The 25,168-nt window shown below is 41.6% G+C and overlaps 2 protein-coding genes across 2 annotated transcripts in view; one reads left to right on the top strand and one right to left on the bottom strand.

The window, feature by feature from the left end:
* cacna2d2b (calcium channel, voltage-dependent, alpha 2/delta subunit 2b) overlaps window positions 1–25,168 on the bottom strand; it is a 140,412-nt gene that overhangs the window by 107,516 nt on the left and 7,728 nt on the right. The gene's annotated exons all lie outside the window — the stretch shown is intronic.
* On the top strand, window positions 630–1,467 carry LOC112070375 (interferon-induced protein 44-like). Its single transcript, XM_024137794.2, has 3 exons — window positions 630–670; window positions 824–924; window positions 1,105–1,467. Exons 1-3 carry the CDS (start codon window positions 637–639, stop codon window positions 1,285–1,287), a joined length of 318 nt encoding a protein of 105 aa, XP_023993562.2. The 5' UTR covers window positions 630–636; the 3' UTR covers window positions 1,288–1,467.

The raw sequence follows: 25,168 nt of genomic DNA, 5'->3' as shown, positions 1-25,168 counted from the left end.
AATTATTATTTCAGCTTTATATTTCTTTCATCACATTCCCAGTGGGTCCAGAAGCTTTTACATACACGCAAATAGTATTGATAGCGATTGCCTTTCAATTGTTTAACTTGGGTCAAATGTTCCGGTAGCCATTCCACAGCTTCCACAATAAGTTGGGTGAATCTTGGCGCATTCCTCCTGAACAGAGCTGGCTGAACTGAGTCGGGTTTGTAGGCCTCCTTAGCTCACACACGCTGTTTTCAGTGTCTACCCAAAATTTTTTCTATAGAGTGAGGCTCAGGGCTTTGTGATGGGCCACTCCGATTACCTTGACCTTGTGTCCTTAAGCCCATTTTGCCAACAACTTGGAAGTATGCTTGGGGTCATTGTCCATTTGGAAGACCCATTTGCGACCACGCTTAACTTCCTGACTGATGTCTGAGATGTTGCTTCAATATGTCCACATATTCCCCCCCTCCTGAATGCATCTATTTGGTAAGGCACCAGTCGTCTCCTCAGCAAGCACCCCCACAAACAATTGGATGCTTCGCCACCTGGCTTTCACGGTTGGGATGTGTGTTCTTCGGCTAGCAAAGCATTCCGGGCCATCACAAAGCCCTGACCTCAATCCTATAGAAAATTTTGGTCATAGACAAGATGAAGAACATCAGGGCAGAAGCCAGCAGACTGAGTAAGTACGCTCTTTAAACTCTGTTTCTCAATGGTAACTACAACTATGGCTGGCGATCACCTTTCAGCTGCAGCTCTTGACTTTTACCTATTACATTATACAGTGTTACTTATGCTAGTCCTTCAATTCATTAAATATTCATTTCTACGGCAGAAATCCCTCAAGTTGTTGTCATGACCATGCCAGACAAGGCTTGTGAGCTGGTGAACAAGGATGTGAAGAGAATCTTCTACAGCAAGGCAATCAAAGAGAAGGTAAATCACATGACTTCAGACCTGATCAAATTTCACATTGCTTGGACAAGTGTTTAACATGTCAGCTAACCGTATAATATGATGAGGCAATCTGATGCCCAACTGCACAGTTGATGACGTGGCACGCAACCATCACTCAGGCAAAACTGATCCAGACCTTTTGTCTCCTACGTTTTTCAGATGGAGCTCTGCAGTAATTTGCTAGGCGTTCCCATGAACTGCATCCTGCCGGTGAAGAACTACCACGAGGAGGGGATGCTGGATAACGACATGGATATCCTGATACTGAACGCCATGACTCAGATTATGAACTTTGCCAACGACTACCTCTGGAACCTCCAACAACATGCAAATCAAAAATAGAATGAGTGTTAAGAGATTAGTGAGCACTGCAGTTTAAGATTGGCATAAAGTTCTTAATTTCTACATTTTTGACATTGTGGTGGTATCATTTTACTTCCATGTAGAGGCCTAAATATGTTATCTGTGGCTCTGGGAGAAATGTATTTTGAGTGAGTATGCATTTTGTGTGACAAGAAAATCTTTCAAATAAACTGAGCATTGTTGTGCATATATGCTACTTTTTAACATCAACACCCAACGGTGTACAATTGTGTTAGATAAACTAGCATCCTTCACAAAATTCTTTAGATGACTTAAACTGATTTTAAACCATACTTTGTTTTACTGATATTGCTGTAACATTAATTTAATGTGACATTATTGTATCTTTTTAGTGTAGCTTTTAAGTTGACTTAATTTCCAGGTAAATTTTAAGTTAAATTTAAAAAAACAGGGGGTATCAAAAACATCACATCTATCTCTCTAAAACCAGGTTTCCATCCAACCATTTCATGGGGATGAATTACCTGACACATAAAGAAACTCATGATAGGCCTGATGGAAATGGCAAATTTGGCTGTAAAATTTCCCAATGCCGACAAAACAAAATACACTACACAAGGGTGGATAATTTTGTGGGTCTGTGAAATATATTATGCGACAGTTGTGGCGGAAATGCATTTAAGCCCAAATATTGATATAATAACCATCATATCGAAGTAAACTTGGAGTCACGCGATGGTATGTTATGTTGTACAACCACCACGACGTGGAAAAGAATGCAGAGTTTATAAGCAGGTTAAATATCCTAAATTATGATGAATTTATGCTAGTTAACCTGATGAATGTGAAGTGGATGGCTGTATTAAACATATCTTCATGAGAGGGCCATGAACAGTACCTAGTAATGCCTTATACTGTTAGAAAGCGTCTTTGTTGCTTTTTGGGGGTATTTATTATTTGTATTAACTTTTTGCACTAGCACGCACTGCTATAGTATGAAAAAATTTCACTAGCACGCACTGCTATAGTAAATAGTATGAAAAAATGTCATTTGCTATGAACAACCAATTCATGAAAAATGACAATTGATATGCTATGACATTTCAGCTGCCTAATTACTCATAATTTTGTATAAAACTAGTGGTTGGAAAATCTGACAAATTTCCTGGTGCACTGCTCTTATTCATTGATGTCTCTATCCCCCTGTGAAGAACACAAGGTATTTTTGTATCACATCTTCAAATTGTGTTAAGTTTAAATCGATATAGAATGAGACTTCCTATGGCTGCAGTAGACTGTCAGCGCCATGCAGTTTGTTTGCCTGTGATGTACCGTCACCACAAATTGACGGACAGTCCGNAATGATTTAAGATATAGGAGACTTTTACTTTGTGTGTTAGCAAAAAATCGATTGAGGGAGCAGGTCCGCAATGACCTGAGGTACATGTGCACTACCATAAATAAAAATAGCTTAATAATTGAGGTCTGTGAGGAATGGCCAAAAGGTTATTTGAGGGATGGCCGAGAGGTTATTAGCAAGGGATATAAATAGGTGCTGTGAGATAGGACGGGGAGTTTGTGCAAATAGGAAAACTTAAATGGTTAATTAACATGTGGTAAATTAGCCATAGATCCAATTCAAAAGACATACCTAAATAAAATCCTAAAGTGTGAGGATATTGCTAAGGTTTGTGAGATAGAATTACCGTCCTATGCGAGCAAATAACTTAAATGGTCAATTAACAAAAGAGAATTAGCCATAGATCCGATTCAAAAGACAATACTGAAATAAAGTCCAAAAAAATGGAGAAAGAAGGGAAACCTAATATAGCTGAGTGAGATACGAGATATTAACGTCAAAAGAACAAGGAACAACAGAAAAATAGGCGGCTTACTAGGGGTTTCCGACCCCTGAAAAATAGCTTATAGGTTGTAAACGGTGAGACGTAATGTCCGATCGAAAGACACCTCTATAAATAAAGTTTCAAGAAAGGAAAAGCACACTTAGGTTAAGAGATAGCAAAATACACATAGAGTGTGAGCCCACACATAGGGAGTAGTGACATACACATCAATAGTGAGACACATAGGAGTAATTTAATCAGAATTTTAAAAGCACACACATAGAATAAGGAGATATATTTATCAGTCAAAAGTCATCAGGAACAACTAAGAATAAGTAGAACTTATAGTCGTATAAAGTGTGAGATCTAAATAATAAATCAGGATTCATACAAATAATTATTGTAAAATTCTAGGAAAGATTAACGGGAGGAATTTATCAAAATAGGAAGGATAATAGTAATTGAATAAACATGAGTAGTAAATCCTCCAAGGGAATCCCGGAATTAACGGGATATGAGAAAAGACAAAGTCCTCTGAAGAGAAAAGACAGAGAGGGACCTAAATGTTACAACTGTAGCAAGCCAGGACATTTGGCTAAGGAGTGTGAGGAACCATGCATGCACTGCGATAAGGTGGGCCACAATCACCGAGACTGTAGAAAGGACAGAAAGGATAGGAGAGAGGGTCAAAGGCAAGAACAGAGAGAAAAGGGTCAGGCGCCTGCAGCCAGACTCAGAGGAGGAATAGAAAAGAAAGAAGCAGATCACCTCGAGATAATTGTAGACAAACATAAAGGAGGCCTTAAGGGGAAGGGACCTAAGAGAGAAGGGAAAAAATGGACAGGATCAGACGATAGAAAAATGTTTTTCATGTTGCTCGATGGAGACAGGGACATCTTCAACCGTGGATTGTAAGGCTGTAAACATTGTGACCGAGTAGGACACAACCCCTATTGGATGTTTTTGCCTGGAAGATACGGGTCGCTTGGTTTGGATAAGATATAAACCTGAACGGTTTAATAGCTTGTTTGGTTCCAATTGAAAGAAATAAATTGAACTTGAAGCTTGTTTACGGTTCAATTGAAACTAATCCATTCTAAATAATAGCGAGGCCGATTTCGATGAATACGTTGGCTTGCCACATGTAATGGTCCGCTGGAATAAAGTTATTGAGAATGGAGGTCGTATTTAAATTATCTGAATCATGGAAGAGACATTTACCTAAATCTAATGAATTCTTAAATAATAACGGAGAGATAATGCGATAGAGTTGTGGCCCATCGAACTGTGTTTTATTACTTATGGATGATTGGTTTATTTATTATTTTTGACTGATGTAGGTTATACCATTTTGGCGATTTACATTATTACTTTTAAGGCTGGAACAATTCATAAGGGTGAAGCCGAAGAAGGATAGTTGTAAAGTTTGGTTTTAAACGTACGAATAGCGGTAACAGAACGTTGGTGGGAGAGAGTATTATATTTTGTCCACTGGTAAGAAGAGGGACAGTTAGTCGCGCTCACTGGGCTATATTTGCTGTAAGAGAATTTCAGGTCTGAATAGTTGAATCGTAAAAGTTTTGTGATAGTTTCCGGTTATTGATTCTGGTTGATGTTAGTTAACACCAGTGAATTGGAACAGGAAGTTAATGTATTCCACAGTATAATCTGTTTCCATTACGTGGAACCATTCAGTATCGGTAAAGGGGATTGCAGTTGGAGTTAATTTTATTTAAAGGACAGTGCACTTAATCACAGTTGTGGTGTCTAATGGCAGGTATTCATATCAAGCACTTTGAGAGACGGTTTGCAGACAGACTGAAGGGTTTAAGTTGCAAGCAAGCTTGGGCTAAACTAGTAAGTAGTCAAGTAGCGCATGTTCGATTAAGTACATATAACCCTTGAAGGAAATTTAAAACTAATATTAGAGGAGTACAAATTTAATTATCAATTATTAGGTTTTATTGGGTAGTCAACGTTTGGGTTTCTGAATCGGGGTAGTATACTGAATGCTGACCAAGTGGGGGGGGGGGGGTTCTGGGGAAGAGGGAGTGCTTCATTGTCTCTCTTTCGGAAATGTTTTTTGTTTAAGACCTGGGTTGTCTTTGGGTTGAGGAGATTCCATGTTCCAGAAACACGAAATGCTTAAAGGGGTACACTCACATATGGAATATTAGAAGTTTTGTTTTCTGAGTTTTAATTAAACACGGGAATTCTTTAGATAAAGGGAATGTTCTGGGAACCTGGGATACAACATGTAGAAAATGTTTGATGTTTTTTCTTTAATTTGTCTAATCTAGTGAGAAACACTACGGTGAAAGGGTGGTATGACTTTTGACATCTGTCATCATGTCTTTCCTTTGTGGTCTGATCAGCCTCATGGGAGGGCCATTTGAATGATGAATTTAAGGTCATGTGTGATACTGATTTTAAGGTAATTGATTTTTATGATAGAGTTTATAGTTCTTTGACATATTTGTAATTTGAACCAATGAGAAGAAAGAAATGGCATAGCCTTGGGCTAATGGCAGACTTACAGATTACTACCATATGTTTTCTCTAAAATCCATGAGTTCAGATAATRCCAGACAGTGAGACACTTAGTCAATATTTGGAAACAGCCCATATTTGATACTGACTGTTATGAGAAAGAGCGACAGACAGATAGGAGGAAGGGCAGAAGGAGAAACCCTCCCCGCACTGCTGAGACCTTGATGGTTTGGGAGCAGAGAGGAGAAGGAGGGGGGGGGGCAGGAAATGACCAAGATAGAGAGAGAGCAGAAGAAATTTGAGGAGAATGAGGAGAGAAGATAGGAGGGACACAGAATGGGTAGATAACAGTTACTGAGTGGAGACAAAAGGGGAATGAAAGCTTAGTTGGTTTCAGGAACTAAGGTGTTAAACACRGAACMATTGCCTAGAAATTATTCGGCACAACAGGCCGAAATAGTAGCATTGACTAGTGCCTGTGAAATAAGAAAGGAGAGAAAGGTTACTRTTTACATAGACAAGCACATAGGCATTTAAAACCATACAAAGCAGCACAGATAAATCTTAAAGTAGATAAGACACTTGACAGATAATTGTTACAGGATAGCCATGAACGAACGCCCCAGGGAGAATTGGACATGTGAAAAATGAAAGGGGCGATCCTACAAGATAAGGTCCGACATAAGGATAATTTACTAATCTTACCTGTCATTGTTTAGATATGTAGCAATATTGATACATGGGCAGAGACAGGTATCAACCGGARGGATGATGGCCTAGTGGCCTAGGTGATGGTACAGGTAATTAGAGAAAACTTTGTAGCATAAGGATGGTAGAGCAGGTTAGGAAAGACGTCGTGGCCTAGTGGCCTATGTGATAATGAACTACTAATAAAAAATAAAATAAAAATTGTAATAGATAAATATAGCAAATGGGTAGAAGCGTTCCCAACTTACTTGGTGGACACGATTATGGTAACTAAAATATTAGGTAAAGATATTATCCCTAGAGTTGGTTTACTAGGATCTATTTCTTTGAATAATGGATGAAATTCTAGCTAATCAGATAGAACAAATAGAATGACAGAGTTAGGGACCAGAACAAGTAGGCATAGAAGTTGAAGATATACTAGCAGAACACATGAGAAGACTGTTTGCTAACCAAACCCGTATGTCCAAGATTTTATGCTCTACAGGTGAATTACAGRAGAAGGTGATTCACTCAATCCAGTCGCTGAGGAGAATAGACGGGAAGCAGCCACGTTGGGAGGGGCCATACCAAGTACTCCTGGTGACAGCCTTCGCGGTGACAATAGCTGAAAGAGCTACCTGGGTTCATGTCACACATTGCAAGAGGGTAAGACACACTGACACTGGCGAACAATCACAGAGTTAGGAGAAGAACCGAATACCAATAAGGTGCGGGGGTCACCTCTCTAATGAAGATTCCCTAACCCCGCCCTATCCTCCCTGTGTGCGTTCATAGAAGTGAAAGTATGGGCTGGCCTCTAGCTGATGATATGTTCTCCGGGAAAGGGTGGGGCTTTACAGGAGTGCTGATTGGTCTGAGCTGTCTTATCGTGGGAGCCATATTCCTAATACACCATGACCCATCCGAGAATGCAGAAGGTGGTATCTTGACCCATAGTGTAGACAATGTTGTATTAACCAAGCATACGAGATCACTTGATCTGGGTAAACAGGAAATGAGAGTGGAGATCGGGAAGGATGTCTCAGTTGAGTTCTCTGTAGACCAAATGGGGTCTCTGACCCCTTGGCAGTCTAGAACTATGAGCCATTATGGAAGATATCTGTGCAGGTCCCCGTATAGTTCATGGAAACAGGTTATAGCTCACACACCGAGAGAGAGGGCTATATAAATCCACATACCCAGTATGGAAGAAGATGGAGTATAGTGAAGGTGAGGGTTTTTGACTGTAATCCGGAGCGAGATAAGTATTGCATAAAGGTACGAATTACCATCAAAGACGTAAAGAAAGAGGGGGTTTGATCAGGTTTYGGTTGACACCATAGTACCATTCCGGGTAGAAGAGGTTAGGGCCGGTGATAGTTCTACAGCCAGCCAGAATACAAGCAGAGCCCCTGATGAAACAGATACTGACCRTGGAGTCGTCCAGAGCCARGGACCGGTGCGGATAGTTCAGACGAAAGATCTGAAGGAAGTGATTGAGGTGGAAACTGGTTATGGGGATTTCAACCTGTGGTTGGAATGGATTCAGTATACAGCCAGATCAGTAGCTAAAGAAGAATGTTATGCCTGCGCCACAGCCAAACCTCAGTTGACCACCATCCCCTTTMCACTTGATGGAATTGATTCACCCAGGGGAATGGCCTGTATGGTAAAGCTGTTCATGAAGGCAGGGAAGCCAGACAATGRCAGTTGCGTTGATCTGCATTATCTGTATCCCCATGTGCCCATTACATCCAGACTTCCCCTTTCACAGTTAYWGGAGGAAATTATTATTGTRTGGCTCGATACATCACACACGGATGGGACGTAGGGGAAGCAAGGGGGGTGCCTGATGAGTTCAAAGCTAGGAATCAGACATGGGCTGGATTGGAATCAAGCATCTTCTGGTGGTCAACTCTCAATAAAAATGTAGATTGGATTAATTATATCTACTATAACCAACAGCGTTTCATCAACTATACTAGAGATGTGATAAAAGGTTTAGAAGAACAAACAGCTGCAACTAGTTTGATGGTGTGGCAGAATAGAATAGCATTGGATATGTTACTGGCTGAAAAGGGTGGGGGGGGGGTGTGATATTCGGATCAGAATGTTGTACTTTCATCCCCGATAACACAGCTCCAGACGGATCGGTGACCAAGGCCCTGGCTGGTTTAACCACATTAGCTCACGAATTAGCAGAGAACTCTAGGGTGGATAATGCTCTAACAAATTGGTTTGATAGTGTGTTTGGGAAATGGAAAAATGTTATAATCACGGTGTTGTGGGCAACTTTCACCTGTATGAGTGTTTTTGTTCTGTGTGGATGTTGTTTGATTCCGTGTATGAGAGGTCTGATTACCAGGACTCTGGAGAGGTCAATAACGCAATAGATGGTGAGGTACGGACCGATTCCGAGCTCCGGCCAGTGGGCTGACGATTACAGGCCTCCAGGCCAAGGAGATGGCTCCATTTATTTTAATTACAAGGAGCCCATGTTGGATGAGACTGTTTTTGAGGGTTAAGACTGTTTTTTTTATGAAGATTGTAATAAAAAATCCTAACAGGAAGCGTTATGATTGGATATAGGCCTATAACAGTCATTGATGAATATCGAATGTACATACATGTATTGGTTTGAATTAATCTTGGATACCGTTTAAGTTTCTGTCACGCCCTGACCTTAGTTATCTTTGTTTTCTTTATTATTTTGGTTAGGTCAGAGTGTGACGAGGGTGGTTTGTTTAGTTTTTGTATTGTCTAGGGGTTTTTGTATGTCTAGAGGTTTTTGTATGTCTAGGGGTTTTTGTAAGTCTAGGTGTTTATATGTCTATGGTTGCCTAGATTGGTTCTCAATCAGAGGCAGCTGTTTATCGTTGTCTCTGATTGGGAATCATATTTAGGTAGACATATTCCTTGGGTAGTTTGTGGGTTCTTATTCTATGTTTAKTTGCCAGTCTGCACTACTCATATTTGCTTCACGGTTCGTTTTGTTGTTTTGTATAGTTTGCTCAGTATTCTTTCTTTGATTAAATATGTACGCTTACCACGCTGCGCCTTGGTCTCCTGTTTATGACGACCGTGACAGTTTCCAGATAGTATTAACGCTGGATTGTCAATGGGATTTATATGTTTAAATGAATGACTGGAATATTCCACCCTGAAACCATATGATTGTATGAAATTGATTAGAATCATGTGATTATTCTAATGATGTGTGTGGTTTTAGTCAGTAGAATTATATATCCGTGAGTGTAGTTTTTAGTCAGAATTAGAGTATAACAATATATCTGTATTATAGTATCTTAAAAACAGACTGTCTGAGCAAGATTCGGTGCCGACCTTGGCTGGGGGCCACTGAGAGTACTTCCCAGGGTCTCCCTATCTTGAGGGAGGACGGGGAGTGATTCTCACGTCCCCTAATCTTTATCGGCTGGGTAGCAGGACAGTGTGTGCGTAGGATACCTAATGTTTGTGTGCGAAAGTATGTGCGTATGATGAATACTGTTTGTGTGGAAGTATGTGCGTAAGAAGCCAGTATAAAATGAATGGTTTTGTACAACTAACCAGCGCTCTCGTGAATAAACCTTATTGACTATTTTAGCTGGGCCTCCGTCTGTTTCATTTCAATCAGTATCTTACAAATCCTAATTAGCAGACTGAGTAGTTTAATTGAATTGGTTTATGAACATCGAGAACATAATTCTTGTGACACCACTTCTCACTGGTGGATTTTGTGGTATCCTGTCTGTCTTTCTGTATTTCCTCCCAGCTAGCACAAAACTCGTCATAGAGTTGGTCCATACTGACTGTCTCTGTCATTTTGAGGGCAACCACCACCTGCTCCAGGTCAGTGAAGGAGAGCTCCTCATTGAGGCCGATCGGTTTCAGTTTCAACATTACATTTTCTGGTGAGAAATCAAACCACTTGTCAATGTAGGTAATGACAGTGTCATAGAACTTCACAAAGTCCTGTTGCTGCTTGGACCTTTGCGCTGACAATTGTTTGTCCATCAGCTGCTTGGTCTGGTATCCAAAAAAGCTGTCCTGTTTCCGCTGAAGCATCTTCATTTAGAATTTTTGGAMTTCCTCGTAAACATCTGTGATGCAGAGTGTTGTTTCCTCCAGCTTTTTATGAGTTGGTCAAAAAAAAGCACAGTGGAAAAAGCACAGATAAATCTCAGCAGCTTCCGTTAATTCTTCAAACTCAAAAATACTCTTCAGTGCCACAGGACAGGTCTCCCCAAGGGACCTGAAGTATGAAGTAAGAGCTGGCCAGCTTTGCAGGAGACGATCGACAGCTGGATGAAGAGAGGGCCATCTAGCGCAAACATGTCGCAGAATTTCACGCCACTCAATGTCAAAAAAGGCAAAAAATGCACGCAGTTCCTCTCTTCGGGAAGCAGATACTGAGAAATGGCTGTAGATCTTTAAAACAATTGTCTCAATATCCACTGACAGCTGATCGCAGGCGTCCTTGCAGGCATTATGAGCTATGTGAGCTGGGCAATTAGCTTTCAGAATGTGATTGTTGGCACTGCTCAATAACTGATAAACGGAGTGGTGTTTTCCAAAGTTGACATTGCCATTATCTGCTGCATAGGCTGTGATGTGTCTAATATCCAGTTCATGCTTTTCCAGACAGTTCATCAGAGCTTGATGTATGTGTAACCGATGTGAAATGGCTAGCTAGTTAGCGGTGGTGCGCTCTAATAGCATTTAAATCGGTGACGTCACTCGCTCTGACCCCTTGAAGTACTTGTTCCCCTTGCTCTGCAAGGGCCGCGGCTTTTGTGGAGCGATGGGTAACGATGCTTCGAGGGTGGCTGTTGTCGATGTGTGCAGAGGGTCCCTGCTTCGAGCCCAAGTAGGGGCGAGGAGAGGGACGGAAGCTATACTGTTACATATGCCATTTTCAGTTTAATCACTGTCTTCATAAACGTCAAGTAACTTGCACTGCAGTCCATCAGACGCAGAGAAATATCTCATGCAGACTGGAAACATTTTTCTGTTTCTCTTGTTTGAGGCATCACTGGCAACTGAGAAATACACMGCCTCACCTTCGGTCGGGGACAGATCATCCAAAATATCCCGCACAGTCTGCTCCTAAAACATGAATTGTAATCATCTCAGCTTTCGTTCTTCCCAAGTGCATCTTCTTCACAACATTTGAGTCATGAAACAAAGCATTTTCCGCAGTAGACGTCACGAAGAATGSACMGATATTGCTAGCACCTTTWGCCAGCGTGGCCTTCTGTATTTCTGTGGATGCATGCTGAGTTAGGTCATTCTCCCCTCCATGGCCAATTGAGAATTCCCGACGGCATAAAGTACAGAAAGCTTTAGTCGAGTCACCACTGACRGGCTTAACACACGTCTTATTTGCTTCCCATTGTTTGTTGTAGCTGCACTGTCTTTTMTTTTTTGCAGGTTTATCCATATTCCTTGATATGCCAAACTGACCGAACAACAACAGAAATCACTTTGCAGGAATTGACGCGTTTATGCTATACTGTGATTGGATGAATATACGGGACAAGGGAGATCCCGTTTGGGACAAATCAATTTAGCCCAATATAAGGGACATCCCGGCCCAGTTGGCCAAAACTCCATCCTACCAAAACAAGCCTTCTTTTCAAACAGCTCTTACACTAAAAGGGCATTATCATAATTTTCACAATTTCACAGTATTATTTCAACCTCATAGTGTGGAAATGTATATAAAACACACGAGACCCACATTTTTGACAGCACTGGTCCTATCAATTTTTAACTAAAACTGTAAATAATAAGTGAAATGTGTACTATTTAATTGAACAAAATCCGTTAAAAAAAAATATATCACAGTAATGTCAATTGCAGTTGGTAGACTGTATTTTTCCATGTTCAAGATCACCAAAGGGAAATAGAATTCAAGACATGACAAGATCGTATAAATAGACCTCAATAACCTTATAGTCTATTATTCTAATTGAGATTTGCCACTGACAGACAGAACATTTGCCACTGACAGACAGGTGGGCCTACCATGCATTCATCCAGATGCAGAGTTAACACCAGGCATACACAGTTGTTCTCTTATGATGTGCTTGTTGGCCCAGCACATAAAAACACACATTTCTCATGTCATGTAAATTAGTTCCAGAAACATTCTAATCAATATCACTTCAAGCCCCCTGTTGAGGTTTGGGGCAAGGTGTTGGAATCTGTATCAGAGGCCCCTTTTATTACAGTTCAGAGAATTATGAAGCGCTGTGCATATTTCCGGTATAAAGTGCAGTTTGCAAGGACTACAGACAGTAAGTGTGGTAGTAGGCCTACCAGTGTCAAGCAGTGCCACTAGAGATTCTGGGTTTGAGTCCAGGCTCTGTCGCAGTCGGCTGCGACAGGGAGACCCATGGGGTGGCGCACAATTGGCCCAGCGTCGTCCGGGTTAGGGGAGGGTTTGGCCGGCAGGGATGTCCTTGTCTCATTGCGTACTAGCGACTCCTGTGGCGGGCCGGGCGCAGTGCATGCTGACATGGTCGCCAGGTGCATGGTGTTTCCTCCGACACATTGGTGCGGCTGGCTTCTGGGTTAAGTAGGCAATGTGTCAAGAAGCACTGCCGCTTGGTTGGGTTGTGTTTCGGAGGACGCACGGCTCTCAACCTTCGCCTCTCCTGAGTCCGTACGGGAGTTGCAGCAATGAGACAAGACTAACTACCAATTGGATACCATGAAATTGGGGATAAAAAGGGGTTAACAATAAAAAATAAATATGTATTGATTGATCCAGAAGCACATACACTGTAAATACTAAAATAAGATAACGTATTTTCTGACTGTAAGAAAATAGTTGCCCGCCCAGCTGGACCAACCAAACTACATCTAAACTATATTGAAACTAATTCCACACATATAATAATAATAATAATAATAGATGTAGCCTAAAGACACGATTAAATTGACAATATTCTGATGGTTGACAATGTTATACATGATCGGCCTGACTGTAAAGTTTGGTGGAGGAGGAATAATGGTCTGGGGTTTTTCAGGGTTCAGGCTAGGCCCCATAGTTCCAGTGAAGGGAAGGGAAAACTTAACGCTACAGGACATTCTCGACAATTCTGTGCTTCCACCTTTGTGGCAGCATGACAATGCCCAAGTGCACAAAGTGAGGTCTATACAGAAATGGTTTGTCAAGATCTGTGTAGAAGAACTTGACTGGCCTGCACAGAGCCCTGACCTCAACCCCATCGCCTTTGGTATGAATTGGAATGCCGACTCACCCAAAATCAGTGCCCAACCTAACTAATGCTTTTGTAGCTGAATGGAAGCAAGTCCCCACAGCAATATTCCAACATATAGTGGAAAGCCTTTCCAGAAGAGTGGAGGCTGTTATAGCAGCAAAGGGGGGACCAACTCCATATTAATGCCCATGATTTTTGAATGAGATGTTCAACGAGCAGATGTCCACATACTTTTGGTAATGTAGTGTATGTGTCGTCAAAAAGAAAGGAGGACCAAGGCACCCTATATATATATATATATATATATATATATATAATTTAAATGTCTTTATTTGTATGGCATGTTCAATGGAAACAAAGATTAAAAACAATATGTGTGTTGACTGTGGTAGGGCAGGGCCTGTGATGTCTGCTAAATGAACAACTTAGGTGTATTTCTTTTGAAATAAATTGCCTTGTATCATGTTTTTTTATGACCTTCCTAAAAAAAATATGAATGGAATTATTTGTGATTGTGTATATTAACACCAGAAAATCAGAGCATCATAATATCTCAAAACAGATTGTAATGTTTAATTACTGCCATTTTTAAAGTCATGTCCCCCTTGTTCTTGACTTTCCCTAAATAAATCTATATAACACACTGTCATTGTTAGACTCTTAATTTCACAAACAGAACAGGAGTTATAACCAGTTTTTGGGGGCATGTAATATTTGGAATGGTTTTCCCTGGCCTGCTCCGCTCCTTCTCCAATAGTTGAAAGTTGACATGTCCAGTTGATAATCACCCGAATAATTGCCTMAAAACTGAACCTAAACTACACCGAAACTAATTTCACGGATGTAACAAAAGACAAAATAAATTAAGTATAGTATGATGGGGGAGAAAAGGGGAGAATKGGTGATTCGATGAGTGAGGGGAAGCGAACGACGCATAATTATGTATTTCACCAATTGTAAATTAAGAACAGGGCGGGCCATTCTATTGTATTGATCTTTTCGAATTATAATCTCAAAATGGTGTACAGTCCACCAAATCCAATCAGTTGTGTTAGTCTACTCTAGGCCTACTTGGAGTAGGCTACACAGTGAGAGTGCGCATCATTTACAATGGCAAGACCAAGATGAATGGATGCACATGCTGCGTTAGTGTTGCTCTAAGATCTGAATGAACATTTTTTATCATGACTCAGTTGACCATGAATTGTTGCTAGCTAGACTCAGTAACATTGGTCTCAGTGAAGGGGCAGTAAATTGGTTTAGTAACTATCTTTCTGACAGAACGCAATGTGTATATGCTGACAATCACAAGTCTAGCTTTCTTGAGATTAATAGAGGTGTGCCCCAGGGTTCCATTGTAGCTCCTGTGTTGTTCTCAATKTGTATTAATGATTTGGGAAATGGGATGCAACCAGCAAAGTTACATCTATTTGCAGATGATACAGTCATATATTCATGTGCTTCTCTGGTTCAGGCTGTTGAAGAGCTCCAGACTGCTTTTCAGTCACTGYAGGYCTCCCTTTATGGTCTCAATCTGGTCTTGAATGTACAAAAAACTAAATTCATGACCTTTACCAGAGTTCACACTCAGCCAGAGAAGGTTAGCATTSTCACATYTGGTGGCTTATCCATTGAAATAGTGTCATCCTACAAATACCTAGGTATATGGTTGGATGACAAGTTGTCCTTTAAAGTTCATATGGATAAGCTTGTGACAAAGCTTAAATTTAAATTGGGTTTTTATTTTCGTAATAAGGCTTGCTTCCCGCTTATGGCTAGAAAGAAGCTTGTTCAGGCCACCTTTTTCTCTGTAATTGATTATGGGGACTTCTGTCTCACAGTGACTGGACTCTGTTTATCATGCATCCTTACGCTTTATTACAAATGCCAAGTCACTCACCCACCATTGCACCTTGTACAAAATGGTGGGTTGGACCTCACTTTAGATGTGCAGAAAGCTACATTTGTATGTGTTCATCTACAAAACCCTTTTGGGTAAACTCCCTTTACCTCTGTAGTCAGGTCTCCTTCACAACCAGCAGTTACCCTACCCGGTCTGCTAGGTGGTTGCTACTTAAAGTCCCCAGGACATTTACAGTATTAGGCAAGACTGCCTTCTCGTCTTGTGTACCAGAGGCATGGAATAGTCTACAATCCATGCTTCATCTAGATAAGTTAGTGCCACTGAATGAATATACAATTTTGATGGGAGACTCKGTTACAGAGGAGTGTAAATGCTATGTTTAGCCTGGATCATGTTGTTGTATTGTATTRCTGTATGTTTTTAATTCTGTAATGTATTAATTGYTGCTGCCTTCTTGGCCARGTCTCCTTTGAAAAAGAGACTCTGGGTCTCAATGGACTTTTCCTGGTTAAATAAAGGTTCAATAACAATAAATGATTCTGATTCATGCTGAACGGMTTTCCATATCTGGGAAARGATCCATATCGGGCAGCAGSTGAGCGAGTGTCGGATAATGTTTTAGATCAGATGGCACTGCTGTACTAGGTGTAAGGAGGAACTCGCCGCTGGCCTGTTACTGTGTTCTTCAACATGCTTGACTTGGCTGCTATCAACGTACACGTGTTGTTCAAGCAGTGCATGAAGAAATGTCATCATGAGTCTGGCACACGGGCTACGTGAGAGACATATTAGGGCCAAGAGAGCAGCAAAGATTGAACGCGAGCCATTGCTCGAGCCAAAATTGAGCACAGCTCCCGGGGAGGAGAAGCTGCAAGGTGGGCAGATGCACTCGGGAACAGAACCCACGACACCTGTTTCCGCTCCAAGCGACTTGTTTGTGGGAAGTGTTGCAATCAAGTGGAAGTGTCGAAGATTTGTGGTGACTGTTRGGACAAGGGATAACAGCTAAATGAGATCCAACTGTTGCGTGAAGATGCACACCATACTGTAAGCACGAGCGAGGCCACAAATAATGTGTCCAAWAACTGTCAATAATATACTATTTTTGACCGCTGTCATATCGACACTTATATTCATTAGAATGCCATTATTGCTTTTGTGCTGATTTTTACTGTTCACAAGTAGGCTTGGCGCCTATACTGATATTTAGGCCGCAACAGATCCACAGACGACACAATTTCWATTGCACTCAACACTGCCCTTTCCCACCTGGATGAAAGGAACACCTACGTGATAATGCTGTTCGTTAATTACAGCTCAGCATTCAACACCATAGTGCCCTCAAAGGACCCTGGGACTAAACACCTCCCTCTGCAACTGGATCTTGGACTTCCTGACGAGCCACCCCCAGGTGGTAAGGGTAGGTAACAACCCATCTGCCACGCTGACCCTCAACACAGGGGTCCCACTCACTGTTTATTATCTATGCATAGTCACTTTACCCCTACCTAAATGTACATATTACCTCAATTACCTCGACTAACCTGTGCCCCCGCACATTGACTCGGTACCGGTACCCCCTGTGTATAGCCTCGTTATTTTTCTTTTATTGTTGCTCTTTTATTTTTTTACTTCAGTTTATTTAGTAAATATTTTTCTTAACTCTTATTTTTCTTAAAACGGCATTGTTGGTTAAGGGCTTGTAAGTAAGCATTTCACGACAAGGTCTACACCTGTTGTATACGGCGCTAGTGACAAATAACATTTGATTTGATAAACAAGGAGTACCGGTACTGAGTCAATGTGCAGGGGTACGAGGTAGTTGAGGTAAGTGAGGTAATATGTACATGTAGGTAGGGGTAAAAGTGACTAGGCAATCAGGATAGATAATAAAGAGAGTAGCAGCAGCGCATGTGAAGAGTGCCTATTTGTGTGTGTGTGTGTGTGTGTGTGTGTGTGTGTGTGTGTGTGTGTGTGTGTGTGTGTGCGCGCGCGCTAGGAGCTACTGAAGTACAGTCCAGGAGGCTGTGAGGGGACCTCGGAGCTACAGGGGGCTCTAGCAGCCATGCTGGACCTCCTCAAGTCAGTCAATGACTCCATGCATCAGATCGCCATCACAGGTTACCAGGTGGGGCCTCCTGGTGCTTCAGCCCTGTGCTGCTGACACTGTACAGCAAAGTGGTTGAATCTGATCATAGCATACAGTGTATTGGCAATTTATACAATTCTGTCAGTATGTGTAGCATTAGATTAACTAACTAAACCAGTCCCTATGTGTTGAACTGTGTATGAGCCAGTCTGTAGACTACTCACACATACTACACTGACGATCCAACACACACACAACTACATACGCTCACACACACAAAAACACACACACATGCATATTGATCACACACCACACACACACACACACACACACACACACACACACACACACACACCACACACACACCACACACACACACACACACACACACACACACACAACACACACCACACACACACACACCACACACACACACACACCACACACACACACAAATAGGCACTCTTCACATGCGCTGCTGTACTCTCTTTATTATCATCCTGATTGCCTAGTCACTTTTACCCCTACCTACATGTACATATTACCTCACTTACCTCAACTACCTCGTACCCTGCACATTGACTCAGTACCGGTACTCCTTGTTTATCAAATCAAATGTTATTTGCACTTGCGCCGTATACAACAGGTGTAGACCTTGTCGTGAAATGCTTACTTACAAGCCCTTAAACCAACAATGCAGTTTTAAGAAAAATAAGAGTTAAGAAAAATAAGTAAAAAAATAAAAGAGCAACATAAAAGAAAAATAACGAGGCTATACACAGGGGTACCGGTACCGAGTCAATGTGCGGGGCACAGGTTAGTCGAGGAATTGAGGTAATATGTACATGTAGGTAGGTAAAGTGACTATGCATAGATAATAAACAGCGATGGGACCTGTGTTGAGGGTCACGTGGCAGATGGGTTGTTACCTACCCTTACCACCTGGGGTGGCTCGTCAGGAAGTCCAAGATCCAGTTGCAGAGGAGGGTTTTAGTCCCAGGGTCCTTTGAGGCACTATGGTGTTGAATGCTGAGCTGTAATTAACAACAGCATTATTCACGTAGTGTTCCTTTCATCCAGGTGGAAAGGGCAGTGTTGAGTGCAATTGAAATTGTGTCGTCTGTGGATCTGTTGCGGCCTAAATATCAGTATAGGCGCCAAGCCTGCTTTGAAACCTCTTGTGAACAGTAAAAATCAGCACAAAAGCAATAATGGCATTCTAATGAATATAAGTGTCGATATGACAGCGGTCAAAAATAGTATATTATTGACAGTTTTTGGACACATTATTTGTGGCCTCGCTCGTGCTTACAGTATGGTGTGCATCTTCACGCAACAGTTGGATCTCATTTAGCTGTTATCCCTTGTCCTAACAGTCACCACAAATCTTCGACACTTCCACTTGATTGCAACACTTCCACAAACAAGTCGCTTGGAGCGGAAACAGGTGCGTGGGTTCTGTTCCCGAGTGCATCTGCCCACTTGCAGCTTCTCCTCCCCGGGAGCTGTGCTCAATTTTGGCTCGACAATGGCTTCGCTTCAATCTTTGCTGCTCTCTTGGCCCTAATATGTCTCTTCACGTAGCCCGTGTGCCAGACTCATGATGACATTTCTTCATGCACTGCTTGAACAACACGTGTACGTTGATAGCAGCCAAGTCAAGCATTTGAAGAACACAGAACAGGCCAGCGGCGAGTTCCTCCTTACACCTAGTACAAGCATGCCATCTGACTAAAACATTATCCGACACTCGCTCAGCTGCTGCCCGATATGGATCCTTTCCCAGATATGGAAATCCGTTCAGCATGAATCAGAATCATTTATTGTTATTGAACCTTTATTTAACCAGGAAAAGTCCATTGAGACCCAGAGTCTCTTTTTCAAGGAGACCTGGCCAAGAAGGCAGCAACAATTAATACATTACAGAATTAAAAACATACAGTAATTACAATACAACAACATGATCCAGGCTAAACATAGCATTTACACTCCTCTGTAACCGAGTCTCCATCAAAATTGTATATTCATTCATGGCACTAACTTATCTAGATGAAGCATGGATTGTAGACTATTCCATGCCTCTGGTACACAAGACAGAAGGCAGTCTTGCCTAATACTGTAAATGTCCTGGGACTTTAAGTAGCAACCACCTAGCAGACCGGGATAGGTAACTGCTGGTGTGAAGGAGAACCTGACTACAGAGTAAAGGGAGTTTACCCAAAAGGGTTTGTAGATGAACACATACAAATGTAGCTTCTGCACATCTAAAGTGAGGTCCAACCCACTCATTTGTACAAGGTGCAATGGTGGGTGAGTGACTTGGCAATTTGTATAAAGCTAAGGATGCATGATAAACAGAGGTCCAGTCACAGTGAGAACAAAGTCCCATAATCAATTACAGAGAAAAAAGGTGGCCTGAACAAGCTTCTTTCTAGCCATAAGCGGGAAGCAAGCCTTATTACGAAAATAAAAACCCAATTAAAGTTTAGCTTTGTCACAAGCTTACATATGAAACTTTAAAGACAACTTTCATCCCAACCCATATACCTAGTATTTTGTAGGATGACACTATTTCATATGGATAACCACCAGATGTGAGATGCTCAACCTTCTCTGGCTGAGTGTAACTCTGGTAAAGGTCATTTGAATTTAGTTTTTTGTACATTCAAGACCAGATTTGAACCATAAAGGAGCCTGCAGTGACTGAAAAGCAGTCTGGAGCTCTTCAACAGCCTGAACCAGAGAAGCACATGAATATATGACTGTTATCATCTGCATATAGATGCAACTTTGCTGGTTGCACCCATTTCCCAAATCATTAATACACATTGAGAACAACACAGGAAGCTACAATGGAACCCTGGGCACACCTCTATTAATCTCAAGAAAGCTAACTTGTGATTGTCAGCATATAACCATTGCGTTCGTCAGAAAGATAGTTACTAAACCAATTTACTGGCCCCTTCACTCGAGACCAACGTTACTGAGTCTACTAGCAACAATTCATGGTCAACGATCATGATAAAAATGTTCATTCAGAGCTTTAGAGCAACACAACGCGCATGTGATGCCATTCATCTGGTCTTGCCATTGTAAATGATGGCGCACTCTCACTGTGTAGCCTACTCCAAGTAGGCCTAGAGTAGACTAACACAACTGATTGGATTTGGTGACTGTACACCATTGAGATTATAATTTCGAAAAGATCAAATACAATAGAATGGCCCGCCCTGTTCTTAATTTTACAATTGGTGAAATACATAATTATGCGTCGTCGCTTCCCCTCACTCATCGAATCACCAATTCTCCCCTTTTCTCCCCCATCATACTATTACTTTAATTTATTTTTTGTCTTTTGTTACATCCGTGAAATTAGTTTCGGTGTATTTAGGTTCAGTTTTTAGGCAATTATTCGGGTTGATTATCAACTGACATGTCCACTTTCAACTATTGGAGAAGGAGCGGAAATTAAGAGTCTAACAATGACAGTGTGTTTATATAGATTTATTTAGGGAAAGTCAAGGACAAGGGGACATGACTTTAAAAATGGCAGTAATTAAACATTTACAATGCTGTTTGAGATATTATGAGTGCTCTGATTTTCTCGTGTTAATATACACAATCACAAATAAATCCATTAATATTTGGTTTAGGAAGTCATAAAAAAAACATGATACAAGGCAATTTATTTCAAAAGAAATACACCTAAGTTGTTCATTTAGCAGACATCACAGGCCCTGCCCCTACCACAGTCAACACACATATTGTTTTAATCTTTGTTCCATTAACATGCCATACAAATAAAGACATTTAAAATTATAATATATATATTATAGGTGGCCTGGTCCTCCTTTCTTTTTGACGACACATACACTACATTACAAAAGTATGTGGAATCTGCTCGTTGAACATCTCATTCAAAAAATCATGGGCATTAATATGAGTTGGTCCCCCCTTTGCTGCTATAAACAGCACCTCACTCTTCTGAAAGGCTTTCCACTATATGTTGGAATATTGCTGTGGGGACTTGCTTCCATTCAGCACAAAAGCAATTAATTAGGTTGGGCACTGATTTGGTGAGTCGGCATTCCAATTCATACCAAAGGCGATGGGGTTGAGGTCAGGGCTCTGTGCAGGCCAGTCAAGTTCTTCTACACAGTTCTTGACAAACCATTTCTGTATAGACTCACTTTGTGCACTTGGCATTGTCATGCTGCCACAAAGTGGAAGCACAGAATTGTCGAGACATGTCCTGTAGCGTTAAGTTTTCCCTTCCCTTCACTGGAAATATGGGGCTAGCCTGAACCCTTGAAAAACCCCAGACCATTATTCCTTCCTCACCAAACTTTACAGTCAGGCCGATCATGTATAACATTGTCAACCATTCAGAATATTGTCAATTAATCGTGTCTTTAGGCTAATCTATTATTATATTATATATGTGTGGAATAGTTTCAATATCGTTTAATGTAGTTTTGGTGTCCAGCTGGGCGGGCAACTATTTTCTTACAGTCAGAAAATACGTTATCTTATTTTAGTATTTACAGGTATGTGCTTCTGATCAATCAATACATATTTATTTTTTATTGTTAACCCCTTTTTATCCCCAATTTCATGGTATCCAATTGGTAGTTAGTCTTGTCTCATTGCTGCAACTCCCGTACGCGACTCAGGAAGGCGAAGTTGAGAGCCGTGCGTCCTCCGAAACACAACCCAACCAAGCGGCAGTGCTTCTTGACACATTGCCTACTAACCAGAAGCCAGCCGCACCAATGTGTCGGAGAAACACATGCACCGGCGACCATGTCAGCATGCACTGCCGCCCGGCCCGCCACAGAGTCGCTAGTACGCAATGAGACAAGGACATCCCTGCGGCCAAAACCCTCCCTAACCCGGGACGACGCTGGCCAATTGTGCGCCACCCCATGGTCTCCCTGTCGCAGCCGACTGCGACAGAGCCTGGACTCAAACCCAGAAATCTCTAGTGGCACTGCTTGACACTGGTAGGCTACTACCACACTTACTGTCTGTAGTCCTTGCAAACTGCACTTTTTATACCGGAAATATGCACAGCGCTTCATAATCTCTGAACTGTAATAAAAGGGGCCTCTGATACAGATTCCAACACCTTGCCCCAAACCTCAACAGGGGGCTTGAAGTGATATTGATTAGAATGTTCTGGAACTAATTTACATGACATGACGAAATGTGTGTTTTTTATGTGCGGGCCAACAAGCACATCATAAGAGAACAACTGTGATATGCCGGTGTTAACTCTGCATCTGGATGAATGCATGGTAGGGCCACCTGTCTGTCAGTGGCAAATGTTCTGTCTGTCAGTGGCAAATCTCAATTAGAATAATAGACTATAAGGTTATTGAGCGTCATTTATACGATCTTGTCATGTCTTGAATTCTATTTCCCTTGGTGATCTTGAACATGGAAAAATACAGTCTACCAAACTGCAATTGACATTACTGTGATATATTTTTTTTTAACGGAATTTTGTTCAATTAAATATACACATTCACTTATTATTTACAGTTTTAGTTTAAAAATTGATAGACCAGTGCTGTCAAAATGTGGGGTCTCGTGTGTTTTATATACAATTTCCACACTATGAGGTTGAAATAATACTGTGAAATTGTGAAAAATTATGATAATGCCCTTTTAGTGTAAGAGCTGTTTGAAAAGAAGGCTTGTTTTTGTAGGATGGAGTTTTTGGCCAACTGGGCCGGATGTCCCTTTATATTGGGCTAAATTGGATTTGTCCCAAAACGGGATCTCCCTGTCCCGTATATTCATCCAATCACAGTATAGCATAAACGCGTCAATTCCTGCAAAGTGATTTCTGTTGTTGTTCGTCAAGTTTGGCATTATCAAGGATATGGATAAACCTGCAAAAAAATAAAAGACAGTGCAGCTACAACAAACAATGGGAAGCAAATAAGACGTGTGTCTAAGCCTGTCAGTGGTGACTCACTAAAGCTTTCTGTACTTTTATGCCGTCGGGAATTCTCAATTGGCCATGGAGGGGAGAATGACCTAACTCAGCATGCATCCACAGAAATACAGAAGGCCCACGCTGGCTAAAGTGCTAGAATATCGGTCCATTCTTCGTGACGTCTACTGCGGAAAATGCTTTGTTTCATGACTCATAATGTGTGAAGAAGATGCACTTGGAAGAACGAAAGCTGAGATGATTACAATTCATGTCTTAGGAGCAGACTGTGCGGGATATTTTGGATATCTGTCCCGCGACCGAAGGTGAGGCTGTGATCTTCTCAGTTGCCAGATGATGCCTCAAACACAGAGAAACAGAAAAATGTTTCCAGTGCTGCATGAAGATATTTCTCTGCGTCTTGATTGGACTGCAGTGCAAGTTACTTGACGGTTTATGAAGACAGTGATTAAACTGAAAATGGCATATGTAACAGTATAGCTTCCGTCCCTCTCCTCTCGCCCTACTTCGGCTCGAGCAGGACCCTCTGCTCACACATCGACAACAGCCACCCTCGAAGCATCGTTACCCACTCGCTCCACAAAAGCCGCGGCCCTTGCAGAGCAAAGGGGGAACAGTACTTCAAGGATCAGAGCGAGTGAACGGTCAACGATTACATGCTATTACGAGCGCACACACCGCTAAACACGTAGCATTTTCTCCACATCGGTTACAAACATACATCAAGCTCTGATGAAAACCTGGGTCTGGAAAAGCATGAACTGGATATTAGACACATCACAGCCCTATGCAGAGATACAGGCATAGTCAACTTTGGAAAACACACTTTGCGTTTAAATATGTTTATTGAAGCAGTGCCAACAATCACGATTCTCTGAAGCTCAATTGCCCAGCTCACAAGCTCATAATGCCCTGCCAAGGACGCCTGCGATCGCTGTCAGTGGATATTTGAGACAAATGATTTTAAATCCTACAGCCATTTCTCCAGTATCTGCTTCCCGAAGAGAGAAACTGCGATGACATTTTTGTCTGCTTTTACAATTGAGATCGGCGGTGACAATTCTGCGACATTTTATGCGCTAGATGGCCCTCTCTTCATCCCGCTTCGTCGTCTCCTGCAAAGCTGGCAGCTCATTACTTATCTACTTCTAGGTCCCTTGGGGACCTGTCCTGTGGCACTGAAAGTATTTTGAGAGTTTGAACGAATATACCGAAGCTGCCTTGAGATTATATCTGTGCTTTTTCCAACTGTGCTTTTTTTTGACACAACTCATAACAAAGCTGAGGGAAAACACTCTGCATCACAGATGTTTTACAGAGGAAATTTCCAAAAATATCTAATGAAAGATGCTATCAGCGGAAACACGGACAGCCTTTTTTGATACCACGACCAAGCAGCTGTGGACAAACAATTTGTCATCGCAAAGGGTCCAAGCAGCAACAAGGACTTCTGTAGAAGTTTATATGACACTGTCATCTACCTCACTCATGACAAGTGGATTTATTTTCTCACCAGAAAATGTAATGTTGAAACACTGAACCGATCGCCTCAATGAGGAAGCTCTCCTTCACTGACCTGCGAGCAGGTGGTGGTTGCCCTTCAAAATGACAAGAGCAGTCAGTAATGGACCAACTCTAGACGATTTTTGTGCTAGCTGGGAGGAAATACACGAAAGACAGACAGGATAACCACAAAATTCCACCAGTGAGAAAGTGCGATGTGCACAAGAA

Source organism: Salvelinus sp. IW2-2015, unplaced genomic scaffold (genome assembly GCF_002910315.2).
Source record: "Salvelinus sp. IW2-2015 unplaced genomic scaffold, ASM291031v2 Un_scaffold1306, whole genome shotgun sequence".
Lineage (NCBI taxonomy): Eukaryota > Metazoa > Chordata > Actinopteri > Salmoniformes > Salmonidae > Salvelinus > Salvelinus sp. IW2-2015.
This window is presented reverse-complemented; position numbering and strand designations above follow the sequence as displayed.